At 36.0% G+C, this 21,823-nt stretch overlaps 1 protein-coding gene across 1 annotated transcript in view; it reads left to right on the forward strand.

Moving 5' to 3' along the window:
* Positions 1–21,823, forward strand: part of CCDC186 (coiled-coil domain containing 186) — a 35,280-nt gene continuing 13,457 nt past the window's right edge. Inside the window, exons 1-6 of the mRNA XM_026670344.2 lie at positions 1–209; positions 14,127–14,788; positions 17,423–17,549; positions 18,343–18,471; positions 18,981–19,193; positions 20,969–21,088. Of these exons, the coding sequence (XP_026526129.1) occupies positions 14,142–14,788; positions 17,423–17,549; positions 18,343–18,471; positions 18,981–19,193; positions 20,969–21,088 (1,236 nt within the window). The 5' untranslated portion in view covers positions 1–209; positions 14,127–14,141. The remainder of the gene's footprint in view (positions 210–14,126; positions 14,789–17,422; positions 17,550–18,342; positions 18,472–18,980; positions 19,194–20,968; positions 21,089–21,823) is intronic.

Genomic DNA, 21,823 nt, shown 5'->3' on the forward strand with positions numbered 1-21,823 from the left:
ACCCGTGGCAGCCATCTTTGTTGATGTGTCAGCTTTCAGTTCCTGTGAGGGGGCTGCAGCAGGAACCAGAGGAGCGAGAATGGCTCTGTACCCTCCCGCTACACGCACACCCACCTCGTCACGCTTTCTTGGTCTTCGGTTCTAATTAGCAATGGGAGAGCGGCTACTAATGCAACAGATGCTCCGGTTCCCAGCCTCCTAGCAAACGGGTAAGCGATTCCCGACTGGGCTTGGGAACAGATTGGAAATCTGATGAGGTTTCGGTCACAAAGAATGTAGATCAAGATAGGCAAGCTGAAAGAGAGGAATGCGGGCTCGGGTAGCCGGCAGAAAAACCTGCCTTTGCTTACAGGGGTGGATTCCCACGACTCCTTTACCTGCCCTGCTGGAGGGTTTTTGTTTTAATCGGGGAAAGGGTTTTTGACGTCAGACACTGAACATTCTACGAGGCTTCTTCTCTGTTCCTCCTGCGGAGCCCCGCGTAGGTTACTAAATGGGGTTCCATAGGGGCATTCTTTCTTTGCCCTCTCCTCCTCATATGAAAGCCCTCGTGGGCTTTTGTCATTTTTGTTAAATGTTGATGGACGGTCCGGTTCACCTTGGATAAACTCCGATGGAGTTGTTCTACCAGGAAGTAAATGATAGAAAGGTCCTCCAAGGTGTTGGCTTCAAGGTCAGATGTGTAAGGAGTGAAGAATTTATTTTAATTTGTTAGGGAACTGATCCTTTAAGGATGCCTTTGTGCATATTGGCTGGTGCTGCTTCTTACCTTTACGTATCTGAAAGGTGTCAGGTGTAAAATCGTTTGGGGTATCTCATGAGAGTTTCAGACTTTTGATGCGAACCATAGTGTCCGAATATAACCATTTAAAATCAAATCGATATAAAGATTGAAAAAGGATTGTGCAACTTGATTTCAGCTTTGTTACTGTAGGATGCTTGTGAAATTTAGATTTAGCATTTAGTTTTGCAAAATGCAATATAAAGAATACATCAGCTAAAAGCATTCTCAAGTTAAGGCAAAAGTCCTACCTCAAAAGCTTTTGGCTTTGCTATATATTGTACGTTACTGGTTTGCAATTAAAATATTTTCTCAATTAAATGTTCAATCTATAGATAAGAAAAACCTTTCCTCTATGTTATTTCTATCTTCATTCTTATCAATGGTAGTTGGATTACTGCATACAAAGTGCTTTTGGTGTCTTTCTCAGAAGAATTGTGAGCTTCGTTATGTTTAAGAGTAAAACCCACTAGGTTCACTGGGATTTAGTGACAGATAAACATAAGCCTTTGTTATTATTTTGAATGTTGAGCTATGAACAAGGCATTTTGTGGCTTCCCTATTTAAGAATCAGGTAGCCAGATGCTTATAAAAGCAGATGATACAATGTTCAAAGTCTTTTGGAAATATCAATTTGCTTACAAAGCCATTCTACACAATTTATCCATAATTCCTGCTGGTTTTGCCACAGTGGTCTTTCTGAACAGCTTTTGTTACAGGCTGAAAGTTGAATAAATGTAATTTAGCATATTTGAGTAATCTTTTAAAAATTAATAGCTAAGAATAGTACAGCACCAGATTTTTCATTCTTGCACTTCCTTCCCACATTTTGTGTACCAGGGAAGGGTTTGTTTTTGGTTGAACAATATGCTTTGTAATTATAGGTGTATGAAAGCCATATAATTTAGATAAATGGAGTTAATACTTCTTGGTAAAATTGACTTGCATTCTTTGATCTGTGCAGTTGATACTTATTATCTATGGGAACAAAGAGTATTATTCAGTGGGCTTTGATTATTTTTAAGGCTAGCTTATACAAGCTGCTCAGAACATAATTGTCTTAAATGGCATTTCCTAATTATTTGGACAGAAAAGATACTCAGGACAGCTCACAATTGTGTGTTGCAGACACACACACATATGCAATATACATTTATTTAATCCATAGTAATAATAGTATAGCCCAATAACCAATTCATTTAAAAAGCCTCATGTATTTATTTTATATATACACAAATTGTATTTTTAATGAACCAGAATACGTAGTATTCTGAATCAGTTATTCTATGCTGCCATTCCAAGCTGGTTTCTCTATATTGTTTTATTATTTAATATGGATCCAATCAAATTACAAGTTATTTGACACATAATAGAACACAATTCGCCATTCATAAATTTTGAGGTATTGTTGTGATGGACTGTTCTACCTTTATATGTAAGGTATATTGAATTCTGTTTGCAATGAATTCAATATACAAAACAGTAAAGCAATGTAACAATTAGCTGATGACAATTAGCTATAATGTGAAATTATATTGGTTGTAGATCTTAGCAGTCTGAAAGTCCTGAATTGATTTAGTATTAAACCCTCAGGGTTTTTTCTTTTTCTTTGCTGCTTATGGTACCAGTAGTTTTACTATATTACATGACTGAGAATAGGATCAGTTTGACAGGTTAAATGTTTATTTTAATTTTTGCCTTAGCAACAGAACACCATATAAGAGATAAAGTAAAATGACAGATAAAGTAAAAATTCAATGTTACGAAACGTATGAATAATATGAAAACTATACCAAATATATCAAATTATTTTGCCAGTAAGCTCTGTTTTTCTGCCTATTTCTATATTGATTTATTGGTCACTGTTATATTCTCACATAGCAATGTAATATGTGCAACAAAGAAGACTTCCATTTTGAGTTATAAATCTTTTGACTGAAAGGTACAGATTGGAAAAGATAGGCCTGGAAGCATTTTAAATGTTATAAGATTTAATTTTTATACATACATACATATCAAATTTAAAAACAAAGTTATCTAAGATGTTCTAAAATTAGAGTTTGCAAATGTTGCATTTTCTTGACCTATAAAATGATAAATGAATGTGTGTGATTTACCTTTCCTCACCCGTCCCCCAAACCTGATGATTTATTTCTAATTAAGGATGGACAAGATACAATTATATCACTAATAATTATTGATACATATTTCAAATGCAACAATGATAGTATCTTATAATCATATAACAATGACATAATCTGATAATCTTATTTTGAAAATTTACAATAAATCAACTTTAAAAAATATTTTGGATGCGCTTGCAGAATTTTCATAATTTCTGCAACAGAAAATCCTGATTTTGTTGTTGCCTGCCAGCAATACAGTAGTTCAGTTTTGACAACCATCCAGCTAAGGCATAGAAAACATAAGGCTCATGCATGCAAAGCTTGTTTTGTGTTTTCCTCTCTTTGCAAGGACAAGCCAGTAACTTGGTGCCCCAGGCAGAATGGGAATAGATTCTGCGGGACTGCAACTTTGCATGTTTACTTGCCAAACAAAGCAGGAGCCCTACTAGAATTTCCCTGCTCCTGGTGTTAGCTTGTTCATGAAAAGTGGACATTGATCCTCCTTAGCATGATAAAGCCCACAATAATTTGATGCACACTTCAAAGTGTTCATGGTTTGAATGCTTCTGGTTTAAATGAAACATTTGGCCCTTCAGTGGAATTTTCTGTGGAGATTCTAACAATATCTTTTTGTGGAATTGCAAAATCTTCTATCTAGATCTATAAAGAAAGATTTTTCTTGGGTTTTGTCAAGATAGATTATTTATTTTTATATATATATATATCTGTATTTGTCGTCCCATCATGATCATTCACTATCTGGTGATTTTAAGATAATGAGATCTCAGTAAAACAAACCATGTAAATAATACTCTACATGAAAAAGTCACCATTTGATTAAAGATTACTATATACTAAACATTCTGGCGACGATAACCAACTGGAATGAGTGTACATTCATCTCACACTGTCCCAGAGAACTTTATTATTCAAATAACAAGCAGTTGAATAAGAATATAGATGAGTACCATGTTTAAACATGAGCAAGGTAGGAACACTAATCTTCTAACATACTATAATCAGAATTGTGATCCCTTTATAGAAATATAGAAGCTGTCTCCTATAGCCTTACCCATAGCAATCAGAAGACATGATCAAAACTCTTTAATTTCACAACATATGGACAGACCTAACCATAGATTCAGTTGGGAAATTGTGACTATCCTAGACCAAGCCAAGCCTAAAAATGCTAGGAACTTCTAGAAGCCTGGCACTCTGACAAATTAGCCATCAATAGACATTAACAATACCTACATAGCTGTGGTGGGATTTAATTTTTTTTTACTACCGGTTCTGTGGATATGGCTTGGTGGGCATGGTGTGGCTTAGTGTGGCTTGGCGGACGTGGCAGGGGAAGGATACTGCAAAATCCCATTCCCCCCCTTCCCACCCCACTAACCTGCTTTCCAGCTCCGTTTTCCTGTGCAGGGCAACAAAAGAAGACCTAGCCGATCAGCTGGGACTTGGGAGGCAGAGAATAGGTGGTGGGATAAGTCAGAGGTATTATTTTCCAGTTCTCTGAACTACTCAAAATTTCCATTACGGGCTCTCCAGAACTGGTCAGAACCGGCTGAATACCACCTCTGCTACGTAGCATGCAAAAGAGGCAACAAAAAAGCCAGAAAGGTAATAAAAAGATCTCCCTACCCTAATCAACATCCAGATAAATATAGATTAACTCCAAGACTAACATCAGACCAACAATCAAGGAGTAAACAATACCCCAACTAAGGAACTGCCAAACTAATAGTAAACAGCCCAACCAAAGAACTTCCAAGACCACGCCCACTAACACTGACAGAGCAAGCAATTAGAATATAAACTAAGAGCAAATCCCATTCCTGACTACTATTGATGATGTTATCTAGTTGGTAAAGAAAATGACAAGGTTCAGAAAGCAGTCTAATAGCCTTGCCTGAATCCCAAAAATAACCTAGAGAGGGGAGAAAGAAACTTTAAATAGTAGAGTTTCTTTTCCTATGAAAGAATTGACCAAAATAATTTTCCTTCTGGGCATTCTGACCTCAATATTCTAGTAGGTTGATTGAAAAAAGTATTCTGCATCATCTAGAATTATCTTTTCCTATGCAATGATGTTCTTTTGAACCCCGGTTAAGTTTCTGGGCCTTGAGAAGGAGAGTGGTGGTTGGGATTTCCTTTGAGTTTTGGCATCAAGTGAAAATTTTAAAAGACCCAATCCCTTTGACCAGAATAGTTGGAAAGGCTTGTGCATTTATTTTAAAGATGACCTACTGGAGACCTGGTAAAATATAGTTCTGTTTCCCATCCAAATTTACATTTCTAAACCATCATACAGGGTAATGTAACATAAAATATATAAAAATGGTCTTTGGCTTCCATCCATTTGTTTGGTGATCATTCAAATTTCTAATGGCATTGAAAAAATTGACTTGCAACCAATCATTGCACTTACATCTGTCACAGCATCTTCATGGACATGTTATCAAAATTTGGGCATTTGACAACCAGCATGTATTTACTATAGTTGCAGCATCCCGAGTTCATGTAATTGTCATTTGTGACCTGCCCAGCAGGTTTCTAAAAAGCCAAATCAATGTGGAAAGCCAGGTTTGCTTAACTACCATGTGATACAATTAGCAGTAAACAATCATAGCAAAAAAGGGCATAAAGTTGGGCACGACATACTTAACTAACAAGCAATGGAAATACTGCCAGTTGTAGTTGTTAGTGACAACTACCTGCAGTAATAATGTGTTGTGAAATCTTAAAGGTTTACTCTGCTGTATCAAAGTACGATGGCCATGTAACTATAGTTTTGAATTAGATAAAGTGTCTTTCTCTTCTCAGGCTATTTTAAAAAACAGAAGTTAAATCACTGAGTCCACTAGGAAAACATACTTGCTGTATTATTCTTTGATTGAAAATCCAGAAGTTCTCTGGAAAACTTGTAAGAAGCTTCTGAAAATAATTTTAGTTGGTTTAGTATCACGTATTAGTCAATTATGCATTTCTATTCAAGTTATACTCACCATGATCAACTACTGGTTTTGGGAGGATAATAATACTTCTCTAAAAATAGTTCTTGTGCTAATATGGCATAAAGTCTTAGGTCAAAAATATTTCATTTTTTGTTCAACCCCCCTTCTTATCTTAACGTATACAACTCTGTTGCTTTGTTAGAGTAATGTGATCATTGATCTGTTTATAACTACATTTATATTAGTTTTTATATAAATACTGTATAAATACTGTATTTTTATATAAATACTGTATTCTAAGTGCTTCTAAGATCTTGAAGCTGCGAAGGTTAGAGTTGTCATTTCTGGTAAATCCCTTGGTAATAACTGCAAATCCATAGTGTCATTTATGACAGAGCAAGGAAAAGTTGGACTAGAAAGGTAAATTTGTTAATATAATTGCTGGTGTCTATGTCCACAGTGATATCTGAAATTAATATGCTATTTACAGCTGATATGATGTAGCAAATGTTTGCTTTATTTTCAGGTGCCTGATCTAATATAGAGCTTTGATATTAATCACTGCAATTTATGTAGAAAGAGGGGTTTAAAAAATGAAGAGAGTTGGGAAGAACTGCATAGTCAAGTAGTTAGGCAGTTAGGAAGTATCTGAAATTATAGCGAGGAGTACATGTTTAAAATATGGTCTTTTCAGAGAGTACAAAGAGATTTATCTCTTCATGCTGGCTTTCCTGAATATTCCTTCTTGATTGGCCACTGAATGAATGGACTGAATTTGTTAGGGAAGAGGAAACTGCTGTCATATAAGTTGGCATGAAAGACTTTGAAGAGCAGAAGGGTAGCAGTGCTCTAAAATATGAGGCAGATTGGATTCTAACATACTCTTTAGTAGGACTGCCATGGGGCAGCTTTTGCTATCGTTTTGTAGTTTTTTCATTACCATTCAGTGGCCTTGAAATTAACGTCAGAGATGGGAATGAATACATCAGGTTTTCCTGTTTAAAGTATGATGTCAAATAAATATATAACACTGTGGTATATACGAAGACGAATGATTCGGTCTGCCTTGAATGCCTTGTTCCTCAACCACAAAATAATGTTAATATTAATGTTATTGGAGAGTAAATCTCTACATGTATAGAGGAATCTTCCTTCATTATGAAATCCAAGTGAGGACACCTTTCTTAGCATTCTCTTCTGATGCCTTCTAAGGATAAAGGAAGCATAGCTTTGAAGCTACCCACAAAGTTAGGACTGATCTTTTCAAGTCTCGCAACTATTGTAGAATATGTTAGAACCATGAGATCTAACATGAATAAAGCATGGATCGCGTAGAATGGGGGGTGGGGGGTGGAGTTTGCTGTAGTTGCAAGCATATGTTTGTCAAACTGTTTCCTCACTATACTACTTATATGGTCTACTCTGCACATAAAAGGCTATCTGCAATCTTGAAGGGTAAAGGTAGAGTACGATATTCTTCGCAACTACCACAGGATTGTCTATGGATTATAGCTTTGAGCTTCTTTTTTTAAAATAAACTTTATTAATTTTCTATTTATTTCATTTCTTAGTGCTTAATAAACGTGTTGTCTGGGTGTTTAAATTGCTTAACAATACAAATTCCCTGAGCTACTTATGATGCGGTAAAGGAACTGTTTTTCAACCAGAAATACATGCTGTATAGCATAATTTTATCTTCCTTTCGTTATTATTCTTTCAACTTTTTAAATATATATGTGATGCTACAGTTTATTATTTCAGTTTTGCATAAATTCAAAGTCCTTCCTTGCTCCATTAATAAGAATCCATTTATTATAGTCATTTCTACATAATGATAAAATACAAAATTTACTTGCCTTGTTCAGGTGTTAATCCATTTTGTTATTCATTATCTCAAGGCTGGTCAAAATCCAGTACATATAAGCAATTTACTGTAATTTTAATTGATGATCTGTAACTAAGCCTTGGTCAAAGTACGCAACTCTGTTCATTATAAAAGAATTCCTGTAAGAATACCCAGAGCAAAAGATTGCAATCTTACAGTTTGGAAAAGATTCCTGAACTCTGTATAACTGACTTTTTATTGTGTGTGCAATAAACTAAGGGTAAGTCCTTGCAACAAACTTGTTGCGAATACAGACATTTATTTCACTGGATCTAGAGGCTGTTTGACCTCTAAGAAGCTCTGGGTGCCATAAACTTTAAAAGTAGGAATGATAAAAGAAAAAGAAAAAAAAATAGCACACCTGGAAAAAACAAACTCAGGACACTAGAAAAAAATCAACAGGCTGGACAATCTTCCCATCCTAAGCCTGGGAAGGAAGCTAGATTATCAAAGACTTTTGAAATTACAGCAAGATTGAAATCATACAGCTCTTTTCCAAATTTCTTTATCATTCTGTGAAATAATAAATCTAAATTTCATGCCTATTGAGACACTTTTATCTTTTTTTGAATCTTTGGCTTGTTTTTTTAATGATTTTTTTTTTCTGGAAAGACCTCAGATCCATTATTATGAATAATATCATATTTACAGTGAATATTAAAAAAATTCTTCAAATATCTCCAGCCCACTTTGCTGTCACTTCATTGTCATTTGCTCCCTACTATAGGTTTTTGAGATCTGCAATCCTAATTATTTTAATGCATATGCCACCCTTCTTATAAAGCAATCAAATGTAGTTTGTGCATAGGAAATATGATTTTGACCGTACCCTTCATAAGCATGGCAAAATGTGAAATTGAAATAATGGGAAATTTATACTTTTTATTTTAAAAATGCATCCTTTAATTTTAAATGGTTCTAAAGGAATCAATGGAATAAAGCTTAATTTGTTTTGTTTAATATGAGGTTTTACTTTGGACAGTTTCAGACATTTCATCTTGACATCAAGTTAGTAAACTTGCTTTAAAAAAATAATAACTCAACTAACATTAAGGAATTTCTGTTGTCAACATTCATGTTGTACATTGAAAGATCTGGATTCTTTGTAATATTTTCCATAAATAGTACATATGTTGCAAAAACAAGAGTCTAAATTGTCCTAGTAGATGAGCCACTTAAATATAAGCCGGCAGTGTATTGCAGCCACCAAAAAAGCCAACACATTCCTAGGCTGCATTAACAAAGAGATCAAGATCACATGAAGTGTTAATGTTAAGCCTGGATTCCCCAACGGGTGTTAAGGAAAACAAACTAAACAGAACGTGCAGCGAAGTCAGATAGGAAGACAGGTAAATGTGTGAGATAAGTTTTCTAGTTAACACGCAGTAAAAATACAGATACACTTGTGCTATCAAAAATATAGTTTATTCCATTTAAGAATTATAGCATAGTCAAAATAAACGGTCCATTAGTCATATATCAATTTCAGTCAAGTCTTGTCGGGGATACTCTATTTGCAAAGTCCGTGTTGAATAGCCAATGTCAGTTCACTTACAATAAATCAGTCCAATCTTTATCTTCTCTCCGTTGAGAAAATCAACACTCCTTTTTCTCTCCCCATTCCAGCAAGAACACAGTCATCAATCCATCCAGTAATTAGGGATCAGTAAGCCAGAGAGAGCGAGATGCAATTGCCTCGCTTCTTATATAGTGCTTTTACAACCACACCCTTAATTACATTCTTGCAGTTAAAGTTACACACACTTTAACCAACAAACCATGATACCATATTTATTATTTTTACCCAAACCAGTTAGGGTAAACAATGTTATCCCTAACAGTTAATACCATTTATAATGTCTTGGTAAGACCACAGTAGTCACACTGCATCCAGTTTTGATTGCCACGCTATAAAAAAGATGTTGAGATTCTAGAAAGAATGCAGAGGAGAGCAACCAAAATGATTAGATTACTGGAGGCTAAAATGTATGAGGCTTGTTTGCAGGAATTGGATATGTCCAGTTTAGCGGTTTCCAATCCCTTGTGGGCTATATCCGGCTTTCCGGAAGGTTCTTTCCAGCTCACCAGCTCCTCCAATGTTTTGAACTCCAATTCTTTCAAAACAACACAGGCCAAAAGAGCAGGTTGTATTCATCACTGTTTTGAAAGGAAAGTTGGATTCTCGCGATTTCTCTGATTGGGTGGTGATGGTGAGCCAGCTGGAGGGTTCCTGGACAAGGAAGGGGGAGCATCAAATTTGTGCTAACTTTAAGCCAGCTGGAAGGTTGCTTCCTTTGCTGGAGGGAGTGATTCAAGGGGCTTCCTTGTCTCATTCCCCCTTCCTCCCTTTACAAAGAAAGTCTCTTCAGAAATGGGTCAGGGTCACCTGGATGAGAAACGAGGAAGAGGAAGCTGGCTAGAGAGTTATTTCTTTAGCCTGTGAGTGCAAGGAGGAGTGATTTCCACTAATTAGGCATTGGCCAGATCCAGGATGGCTTTTCTCTGTTTTTATGTTTGCTAATGTTTGATATTACATCATTTGTCCATATCAGCATGGCATTGTTTCTTCGTAGCTGTCACATTTCTTTTTGCTGTTGCTCTGAGTCATATCACATTATGCAAATTCATTCAGTAAAATTTTATTCGTTCATTTCTAAAATTGATTCCCACTCCCCACCCCACTCCAGCCCTTGAATATTTGCAAATATCCAATGTGGTCCTCAGACTGAAAAGTTTGAAGACTTCTGGTCTGGCTTAATAAAAAGAAAGACTGGGCTGACATAATAACAGTGTTCTAAGGCAGTGATCCCCAACCTTTTCGATGCCGCGGCCCGGTTCCGGCATCAGCTGGGCGCCGCGGCCTGGTACCGGCATCAACTGGGCACCGCCATCTTTTTTTGACGAAAAAGATGGCGGGCGCCACGCTTCCGGTGAGCTTTTTCGGGTAGAAATGGCTTTCTACCCGGAAAAACTCACCGAGCGCTAGCGCCGCCATCTTTTTGATGAAAAAGTGCTTCCAGTGAGCTTTCTACCGGAAAAGCTCACCGGAAGCACTTTTTACCAAAAAGATGGCGGCGCCCAGCAACCAGCGGCCCGGTAAGGCTTGTTCCGCGGCCCGGTACCGGTCCGCGGACCGGCGGTTGGGGACCCCTGTTCTAAGGGATAGAGAAGCTCAATATATTCTACAAAGCACCTGAAGCCAGAGCAAGAACTAATGGATGGAAACTAATCAAAGAGAGATCCAACCTAGAACTAAGGAGAAATTTATTGACGGTGAGAACAATGAGTGGAACAGCTTGCCTTCAAAAGTTGTGAGCACTTCATCAATGGAGGCTTTTAAGAAAAGATTGGACATCCATTTGTCTGAAATAATTTAGGTCTCCTGCTTGAGCAAGGGGGTTGGACTAGAAAACCCCCTTCCAGCTCTATTGTTCTGTTCTGTTTTAAACAGGGACACTTCCCCCCCCCCCCAAAAAAAGTCAAAAGATGGTCATGAAGTCACAAAGATCTTATACAGTTCGAATGCTTATCCATGACCACTACCCCTTTTTCTAAAAGAAAAATATTATTTTAACAGTATGTGCAGAGTTTTAGAACTTTGGTAAGAATTACCTTCTATTTAAAAGAGAACAAAGATGCAGAAGAAGAAAAGAATGTAAGTGAAAGAATGGATGTTCCCATTCCCTATGTGTTCTGGCTCTATACTTTGAAGCTAATTGCTTCAGTCACTCCAACCAGTAATGGAAAAGTTTAATAGATGTTTAAGACACATAATTGCTTCGGACCAATTTAAACTCCTTGGTTAAGAAGTCTTCATTATATATATATTTTATATGGTAGAACCATTCAGCAACTTAGTTTAAGCTGTATGAACCCAGACAGTTTAGCAATATAATATAGTATTGCCTCAGCTTATTTTATTTTATTATTGTGTTTTGTTTTATTTTATTATTATTTTGTTTTTAATTTTATTTTATTTACCAATAAATCCATTTTTTAGCCTCTTCTATAAAATCTATTGGGTTTTTTGGGGGATTATAGTATTTTAAGAATCATTTTCAAATATTTCCAATTCAGTTATTCCATACGTTAAAAATGATTGGCACTAAATATGTTTCTGTAAAATTTGAGAAAATATACTTGTTTCAAATCTACATTTGGGGATGCTGAGATGCCATTTAATATTATTTCTGAATATTTTTCCAAATGGTGCTACCTAATGTGAATAAATGGAAAACATTCAAAGGAGGAGTTCAAACCTATAGGAACTTTCCAAACTAGAGCTGAGACCTGTCCAGATGTATTCATATAATGTATGCTGGAGTCCAGCATTCTTGGACAGTAGATATGGTATAGGCACTTTGAAGCGAATCTATTGAACGTTTCTACTGTAAGATTCTCTCCACTTTATTTGGAATTATTACATTTTTTTTTAAAGAGCAGGAATAGTGCATGAAAGGATAAAGATGAAGTGATATACTATGAAAGCAGAATAATTTGATTTTTCATTGAGCTTGGAATAGTTTTTCTATGCTAGATCTTGTATTCAAGCTAATGGGAAATATAATTCTTCAACCCGTGCACGTATATTTAAGGCAAGGAAATTTGTGATGTTAGCCAATCCTGTTTTGTTCATAGAATTAAAGAGCTGGCTATAACACATCCTGTTTACTTTGTTCTGTAGACTTTTTAATACATTGTGAAATAGGAAGGGAGGAAGAAGTCTTTCTGTGCTCAGTACTCAGATGTGGAGTGTTCAAAGAGATTTCATATTTGCTGTATATATTTTGTATATTATAGCACAGGGGTCTCCAACCTTGGCAACTTTAAGCCTGGAGTACTTCAACTCCCAGAATTTCCCAGCCAGCTTTGCTGGAAGACTCTTGCTCTAGGAGACATAGCATTGGGAACTGTCAAATCAATGACTTCAACATTTTCCCTCTTGTTTCAGGCCCAAAGCACAGTATGTGTTTATGCAAGTAGGGAGTTTGGGGGTTCAGGGAAGACCAGTTATGTTTAATCATATAAAATAATGAGAAGATGCTAGCACTTTGTGTCATGGCCCTGTCGGAATCTGATTCGGAGGGGGAGGCCGAGCAGCTGATAGAGAGTGGTAGTGTGGCTTTGTTGGCTATGGAGGAAACTAGGGAAGGGCAAAGGCCGGCTGGGCAGAGCAGGTGAGAGGTAGAGCAAGGGAGAGGGAATTCGGAAGAGAGCCAGGCCCACCCCCTCTTTTTCCTAGGGCATGCAGGGAGGAACAGAGAAGGGAGAACATGAGTTGCATGGCTTATGGAGGAGGAAAGGGCCCTGATTCCCTTCATTAACTGAAGCTGGGAACACAGTGTTCTATCAAAATGTAGATAATGCATACAAGTTTTTTTGAGTTTTCAGTGTGAATAATCTAACATCCTTTGGAACTTTACCATGTGCAATACAAACCAAGGAAGTAAGTGTTCAGTAGTAAAAAAAAATTAAGCTTCATACTACTAGTTATTGGAAGAAATATATATTAATCTGTCTTTTAATTATCTCTTCCTTAGCTTACTTTATCTTTTTATTGTGCCAGGTAAAAGTCAAGTCAATTTTTGGTTAAATTTGGTATTGGAATAGGATTAACGTTTTCTCTCGACCGATCATTAGGTTTGAATGTTTTGGACAAGTCGAAGAACATACCTTGTTGGGGTCTTCCTTGAAACTCTTCTCTGAAGAGACCTGCCTGCTTCCTGCTTGCATATATAGTGTTTTAGGGCAAGTAGGAGAGGGATAGTGTTGAAGCCATTGTTTCGGCAGGTGCTATTACTACGTCTCCTGTGTTAAACAAGCAGCAGCTACGTAGGAGCTTCACCATGGTCCCTTTGATGAAATTGAAGCAGCAATTCTAGATCCAGATATCCCATCCTGCAAAGGAAGTGGGTAGGTTGATAGGAAGAGGCTGAACAGGTTTTGGGGCAAGAATAAATTGCATAATTAGCAGTCAGGTAAATTGGACATGTATCCAAATAGCCATCCGGGTGTGGATGCTGCTCTCACCACCATTGCTTTCAGGATGGTTTCCTGGTTTGTATCATATTTATATAAAAAGGTAACAACTATGATTGGCCTAGGTAATATGGGTTATTTATTTAATTGGCCAATTATTTGCATAAATAAATGTGGGTGCCCCCCCCCCTTCTTCTGGTTGGATTGTGTCAGTGATGTGTGATTATGGGATATGAAAAGGGATTAAAAGATTAAAAAAATATGTCTTTCAGTTAATGGAACTAATTTTCAAGTACTGCCATAATATTTAAAAATCAGCAGAATGCTTTACCTACAACATAGATTATAGTACCTTTTGTTTGTCTATATGATAATATGGATTATTTTATTTCTAGATTCTTGGTGGAAAGATGGATGAGGGCTTACCAGAACAGCACAATAGTCCAAGGATGGTCAACCTATCAAAGACTGATAATGAATCTTCCAACTTACCGAGTGTTGAAGAAGCTGACAAAAAGTATGATATTCAGGATGATGTACATATTGCAGACACAAGATGTGAGAAAAGCACTTTAAGCATAGAAAGCAAAGAGTTAATACTGGATCCCACCTCACCACCTATTGATTTAAAGGAAGATGGAGATGTAATTGAAGCACAGCCTGCTCCTAATTTTAATGGAGTCTGCTCTGAGTTGAAAGTAAAAGAATCTAAGGAAGCAGATTACTTGCCCGGTGGACAAGGTGAACAACAGGCTTTGAAAACTGAGGACAAAAATCAATCCTTGACAGATCTCTTTCAAGATGACATGAAAAGACCTTATGGGGTCTGTTCAGAGAGCCCATATGACACAGATTACACTAAAAACCTTATCTCAAATCTAGAGAATGCTTCCTCTCAGGAGGCTTTGCTAGAAGAAATTGAATCTGAGCTCCTGTCAACAGATTTGTTGAAAAATCCTACACTTTCAAATGGAATGTGCAATACCAAGGCTACATTGGCTGTGTTTGAAAAATGCATTCAAGATAAATATTTACAGCAAGAGCACATAATAAAGAAGTAAGTACTGCATTAATACCTGCCTCTTAAACATTTTTGTGATCTGTAATAGATTTAAAGTTTTGTCTGTATAACCATAATGTTATGATCATACTGAAACTGACAGTTGGACAAATATTTTTGAAATTTTGAGATCTAGGAATCCCTTAAGGTAACTTTTGGGAATGTGAAAGCCAAGTTGCTTCTTAATCTGCAAAAATTGGGCAATGTCAGCCCAATTTCTGTGTTAGTCATATTTTTCAGTGTAATTTTTGCTGATGAGATACTTTACATTGAAAAGTGAAATGAAGAACCTTCCATTATCAAGCATTTCCTTTGCTGTGATGGGATCCTAAGTACTTGGTTAAGAAATAAATTGTAGTCTAAAACAACAAAAGTTGCCTAGAATTATGAAGCGCAGCTGCTAAGCTGCATTGTCATAGGATGGGACAATTAGTGTAACATAGTACATATATATTTACATTAACCTTGAATTAAGGTTATATAGGGATAATTAGCTATACAAGATGAACTTACAATAAAAGGGGCAACCAGAAAGAATTTAGTTTAACATTTCATGAAATGAAATGAAGCCCTTTGCAAAGTCACCATTGTATCTTCTGTTTTATATTTGACAAAAGTTGCAGTTGTCCCTGGAGCTTCATAGCTAATTCTTAACTATGAAATTACCTTTATCCAAAGGTTGAAATGATCCTGTAGAAACCTAGAAGTAAACACAGCAGTTGCTAAAGCATAGCAACCAAAAGATAAAACATAACACACAGTCCGCCTATTAGAAGCATTTATTGTTGCATAGTAGCATATGCACAGTCAACTGAAATCTATAATGATTGTGCATTTTTAGACATGGTTGCAATTTAAAATAGAGATAATAAATGGATATTGCGATTCCCTATGAGCGTGTACGTCATGAATTTTTCAAAGAAATTGGATCCAAGAAGATTGATTTATTTTTATATCTTAGATTTGACTTAGCCATCTTGAGTCATATATTGAGTGGTAGGTATATAAATTCATTAAATATAAATAAATGTTCCTGGGTTAATCAAATGTATTGCTACTTTCACCTGAAGCACTTTGCAGAGCTCGGATAGTGAAAAACTTTTTATTAGACTTATCAAAGTGTAAAATATAAATGAAAATGAAAATAGTGCAAAAATGGGGAAAGGAAACAGGGAAAGAAAGATGTAGGCTAAAGGGGAAAAAAAGAACAGACTTTTAGTGCAATAGTATAATATAAAAATATTACAGCTTCAACTTTTTACTTTTACATACTTAATATGTACTAGCCATTCTATAACAACAAACTTATGTAATGAGCAGAACCCAAAGTCAACCCGGATAGTGAACTTTTGAGAAGTAATGTAGGATCCTGCTTCCTTTTTTTTTCTTTTTCTTTTTTGGTCTTCTAGTTTAATTGTTCAGATATATTTCCAAACATGTTAGTTTTGCCATGAATGTAGCTATTCTAGATGCCCAGATTGTGTTGGTTGTTTATATGACTATCTAGCTTTTTCTGTCCAGACAATTCCTTTAATGTATAGGTAGTGTTACGATCACAATTGAGCCCAAAATTTATGTTGTTAAGTGAAACATTTGTTAAGTGAATTTTGCCCCATTTTACAAGTTTTCATGCCCCACTTGTTATGTGAATCACTGCATTTGTTAACTTTTTGTTTTGTTTTCTTAAAAGTAATTGAATCTAAAAGGTAACTTTGGTGTGAAGATAGTAATTAAACTGGGTTCTTAATTTCCTCTGAATGTGGCTTTCTTTTAAAAGATGTTTTGTTGTCAGACTAAGTAACATCATCAGCACTCCGACATAGGAGAGATACAGTGCGTCCTACCAGCCTTGTGTGGGTTTGGGCAGGATCGGTGGTATTGTTTCTTCTTTGATTGGCAAGCTATTATCTGGTGCTTGTTGTGATTAGATACTGGTTCCATACTTATCTTGGGAGTTGGTTAATGAGGATGTGTTCTGGGCCATCTGGCCCTTCCTTTGAGCTGTTGTTGTTGCTTTTGAATTTTGAAAAAAAATATTTCTATATGCCTGTTAATTGTGAGTTTGTCAGAACGCCAAGCTTCTAAGAATTCTCTTGCGTAGAATTGAATTCACAAGACAGGAAGGAAACAGTGTCATACTACCCTTCCTAGACAAACTCATACACAGAGAACATAATGGTAACTGTAAGACCAAGTGCATCATCAAGCAACCCCATTTTACCTACAGCACAGAAAATTTCATAACAACCCTCTTTAGATTACCAAAAATGATTGTGGTAACACAGAAGTCCAGGGACGAAAAATAGTTTACCTATGCAACATGCTTCAATTAAATGGACACCCTGCAACTTCATTAAAAAAAAATGCCAATTTATGCAACCAACCAGAATGCTTTTCCTTGAAGGTTACAGTTGGGTTTCTGTTTTTAGAGACTAGGTCTTCTTAACCAGGCCTTTTATCAGGCCATTTCAACTTATGGGAGTTTAATTGTATTTTATTGCTTTTGGGGAAGGCACCATAGATATTAAATAAATCTCTTGGTCTGTGTTGCAATTTCAAATAGGGTAAGAAGGTTGTGTTCACTACTATTTACATTGCCTGATCAATTATTTTAATTGTTTTAATGGATAGATTGATTAAAGAAAACAAGAAGCATCAGGAACTAATTTTGGACATTTGTTCAGAAAAGGACAACTTAAAGGATGAGTTGAAGAAGAGAACAGAAACTGAAAAGCAACATCTCAATATAATTAGACAGGTAAGTGTTTTATGCTGATCCAAGTTTCCTTAGGAAACATAGTGTATTTCTATTTGTAGTCCTAAATTGGTCTTCAGACAATTAGATTTCAGATTAGTCTTTCCGCAGTCTAAGATAATTTTTTTTTCTGATAGACTAAATTGCAGTGATTTTTTTCTTCAGTTGCAGAGCAGGGTTTTCTAAAAGGAAAGGAAGTGACAATTCATCACTTTCAAGCCTTGCTGGACCACATTTAAAATGATATTTTTATGTTTTATTACTTTCTCTTCCCATATTGCATGTAAATGTTTCTTTGCTTTCTAATCGGAAGTTCTGAAATTTCTACTTCAGCCTAGATCAGCGGTGGGATTCAAATTTTTTTATTACCGGTTCTTTGGGCGTGGCTTGGTGGGCGTGGCAGGGGAAAGATACTGTAAAATCTCTAGTCAGAGGTGGTATTTGCTGGTTCTCTGAACTATTTAAAATTTCCGCTACCGGTTCTCCAGAACTGGTCAGAACCTGCTGAATACTACATCTGGCCTAGATCCTATATAGATATTCAATCTGTTCCAAAACTATTTTTTTTAAAAAATATAATTTATTGCTCAATAAGTTATTCTGTAGAATTTGTCAGATTCTTCTTGGTATGTTGGGCTCCTGTTTTTAAATTCTTATGTTAAACTTTTTTCCTAAGGTACAGAAATGCAGAAATTATGGCTTCTAATGTGTCAGTTTTTAAGAACTTTCTTCAAGTTTTACGTATTATATAATTTATATATACCTGTACATACTAGTATTTGTTTTTCCTTTACAGTTGGAAGTGAGAATAGAAGGCCTCCAGAAAGAAGCTAAAACAGTTAAAGATAAACTTGTATCTCAGGATGCTGCTGCAAAAATTGCTATACAGCAACTGCACAAAGAGATGGCCTTTCGTACAGATCAGGTAATTAATCAGGTGATAATTTCCTAGCTTAAGGAAAGCTATTTTGCCCCATCACATGTTTATGTTGTGTATTCCAGAGTTCCCCAGAATTTCTGGGTTGGCGTCCTTGGGGGGGGACACGCACTTTTATGCGTGCATGCGCTTATGCTAATGGGGCTTTGAGTGTGCTAATCACAAATGGCCCATGAGCATGTGCGCGACTCTAGTGCGAATGAGGTGTGCATGTGCACACACGCACTGGCCAGCCACTCATATGGCCCAGTGGCCAACAGACCAAGGTCTTGTAGTGGGCCTAACCCTAACCCTAATCCACAGGTTGGGGACTCCTGTCCTATTCTAACTTTGCTTGGAGCCAAGTTAATAGAAACAAGTTCCTCTCAATTTTCTATAGAAAACTATGTATTTTGTAGTCCTTCAATTGGTTTTTTTTTGTTTTAACTTTCCTTGAAGGCAAAAATAAATATTGTTCTAATGTCTAAAGGTAAACTTGTAATATTTGATATTCTAAGGCAAACAGAAAATGTGAAGAAGCCCGTCAAGAAAAGGAAGCTATGGTCATGAAGTATGTTAGAGGAGAAAAGGAGTCTTTGGACCTCAGGAAGGAAAAGGAAATCCTTGAAAGAAAACTGAGAGATGCAAACAAAGATATTGAAAAGCATACTAACAAAATTAAGCAGCTTTCCCAGGAAAAAGCAAGATTGCACCAACTATTTGAAAGCAAGGTATGCTATTTGCATTGGCGTTCTTTTGGTTGTCACCTTGAATACCAAAAACTAGGCAAAAAATGATGATACCATGTAGTGTTTCTTGCACATGATATGCTGAAAGTAGTTACAATAAAATGAAGCAGATGAGAAAAGTTTCGGGATATATATAGTATCTATATCTGTGATAAGATGGATTCTTTTAGGGAGACTTAAAGAAAACAATTACTATGAATGGAGGAGCTTGCCTAAACACAGACTGATTCCTATGAATTGATATGCTCTACCACAGAACTACTGATTACCAGAATTCAAGCCATGGGGATATTTTTAAAGAAAGCTATGGGATTCAGATATCTGCCACTTGAGCCTTCGTAAACTTGTAAGATGCTGGCTTTATATCTGTTCATCTGCCAAGAATACTTAACCATCCACCTACCTACCTATCTATTTGCCATTAAAAGAATCTCAGGAGAAGAGCAGAAAGTTCATTATAGCAAGCTGGCAGCCAGGTATAAAATATCCACAATCTTCAAGCATATTGACATTCATGATATTATACTGCTTATCTTGATTTATGCAAATAAATGATGTTCTCAAATTGTGTATTTCTATCTGTATTTTAATTTGTCTTAATTTATGGAAAAAGGAACTAAGTCTAGCTACCTATAAAATATTGCTGGCAATAAGACCCTATTGTTCTTTATATGTCATGTAAATTAGAATATAGTTTTCCTGATCCTCTTAATTTTATTCAGGTAACTTATATTTTACAGAATTTGAACTATTTTACCATAAAGCAAAGAAAGCTATGGTATTGTAAAGCGATGAGTCGGGGGGAAAAAAAGAGTTACTTCATACTTTTCAGTATAGTCAGGAATTTGCTGCCCTCAAATGGTGAAATTTGAATTATGTGCAGTCTAAATTATGTTTAAAGGCATGTTTATATGTGAGGTTAAAAGTGTTTGTGCTTCGTAACAAAGAAAAAGCCTAACAAAGGAAAAGTCAGAAGGCAGATTTGCATAAGTAAAGACCTCCCTTCTGCCTTTGGAATATTTTTTTCAATGTAAGATTTATTTTTCTTAAAATAGGGCGGGGGGGAAAGGATTTACACACTGGAGATAGTTAAAATCAAGGTCAGGAAAAAAAGAAAAATAACAAATGTTTTCATAAATTCAGATATAATAACCATTCGATTTTATTGTAACATATGTAGCTTTGACATTAGCATCAGTTACTGAAAGAGGTGGCAAAATTGTTTTTAATTGACTATGTTCAAGCAAAGACGAAATTGCTATCTGCAGAAATGCTTTAATTCAGGGGTCCCAACCCCCAATCCATGGACCAGCTCCATGGACCAGCAGCAGACTTGGTCCACACAAACAAGTGATGCTCCAGGCAGCATACAAAACCATACCTCTTCCGGTCCGTGGAAAACCTTTATCCATGGAACCGGTGCCCAAAAGGTTTAATCAACATTTATATGGTAAGTTAAACATCCACTTACAATTTATATGGTAAGTTAAACATCCACTTACAATTCTACAATTCCTTGGTTAACATTACAATATCAATTGTACATTCAAGTCCTTCCAGGAATTTATATTCCATTGTCACTAGTCCTATAGATACAGACAGGTAGGTTTCTTAAAAGTCAAGAAAATCCAATTATTTTATTATTTTGGTTAAACCATTATGATTACATTTATTGTTTGCAGAATGGTAAATTAAACTTTTTATTAGTCCATATAGGCTAAATTAACATCAGTATTCTAAAATTATCTTTTATAAAGGAAAATGAAACCACCAGAATGTCACGAGATGTTGAAAAATTAAAAGAAGAAGTCAATTCTTACATGATCAAAGTAAAATGGGCTCAAAACAAATTAAAGGCTGAAGTGGATTTACACAAGGTCAGTATAAAATATCTATGAGGGTTTTAAGAACATTTGCTTTTCTAGGAATTTCTTGTCTAGTTTATTTAATTTTTACGTTTGTAAATTAACTGAATGGATACACAACTTTTGGGGGGAACTTGGGTCTCTTTTTGGCCCTTTTAAAATAAAATAAAGATACTTGAAAATAAGATAATTTAACCATTTTGATTGTATTAATCTCCATGCATTTATTTTTATTTTTTATCTGTGTCATTTTAAACATTCTGGACAAGAAGATAGATAATGACTGTTGAGGTAATTCCCCGTTAGGAGAATGAGCGCATACAGGGAGACATAGTGAGAGAAGTGTTTGAATAAGACACACACAGCACACAGACACACTGTACCAATTAATGTAGGTTTTTACTTTCAATAAACATAACCAAATTCCACACACAGTCCAAGTCATTGACCGGTAAAGCAGTCAGTGTTCAGTCCAGCGATAATCCGAATATCAAAGTCCAGTATCATAAAATACTTCAGTAACAAACTTACATCAATTCCAAGAATAACAGTCATTTAGGAGAAAAATGGAGGAAGGGCAACTCTTTCCAACAGAAGGAAACAGAGAGTCACTCACTTCACTGAGACTTCCTGAGACTAAACAACCCAGGTTTCTGGCTCCATCTTATGGCCATTTGCGGAACCACACTCAATTGCAGTTTTTGCATTCCCTTAAAGAGACAGTATTAAAATGTCTATCCTGGTTTA

This window comes from Notechis scutatus, chromosome 4 (genome assembly GCF_049901735.1).
Source record: "Notechis scutatus isolate UNSWTSFEM ecotype Mainland chromosome 4, rNotScu1.2, whole genome shotgun sequence".
Classification (NCBI taxonomy): domain Eukaryota; kingdom Metazoa; phylum Chordata; class Lepidosauria; order Squamata; family Elapidae; genus Notechis; species Notechis scutatus.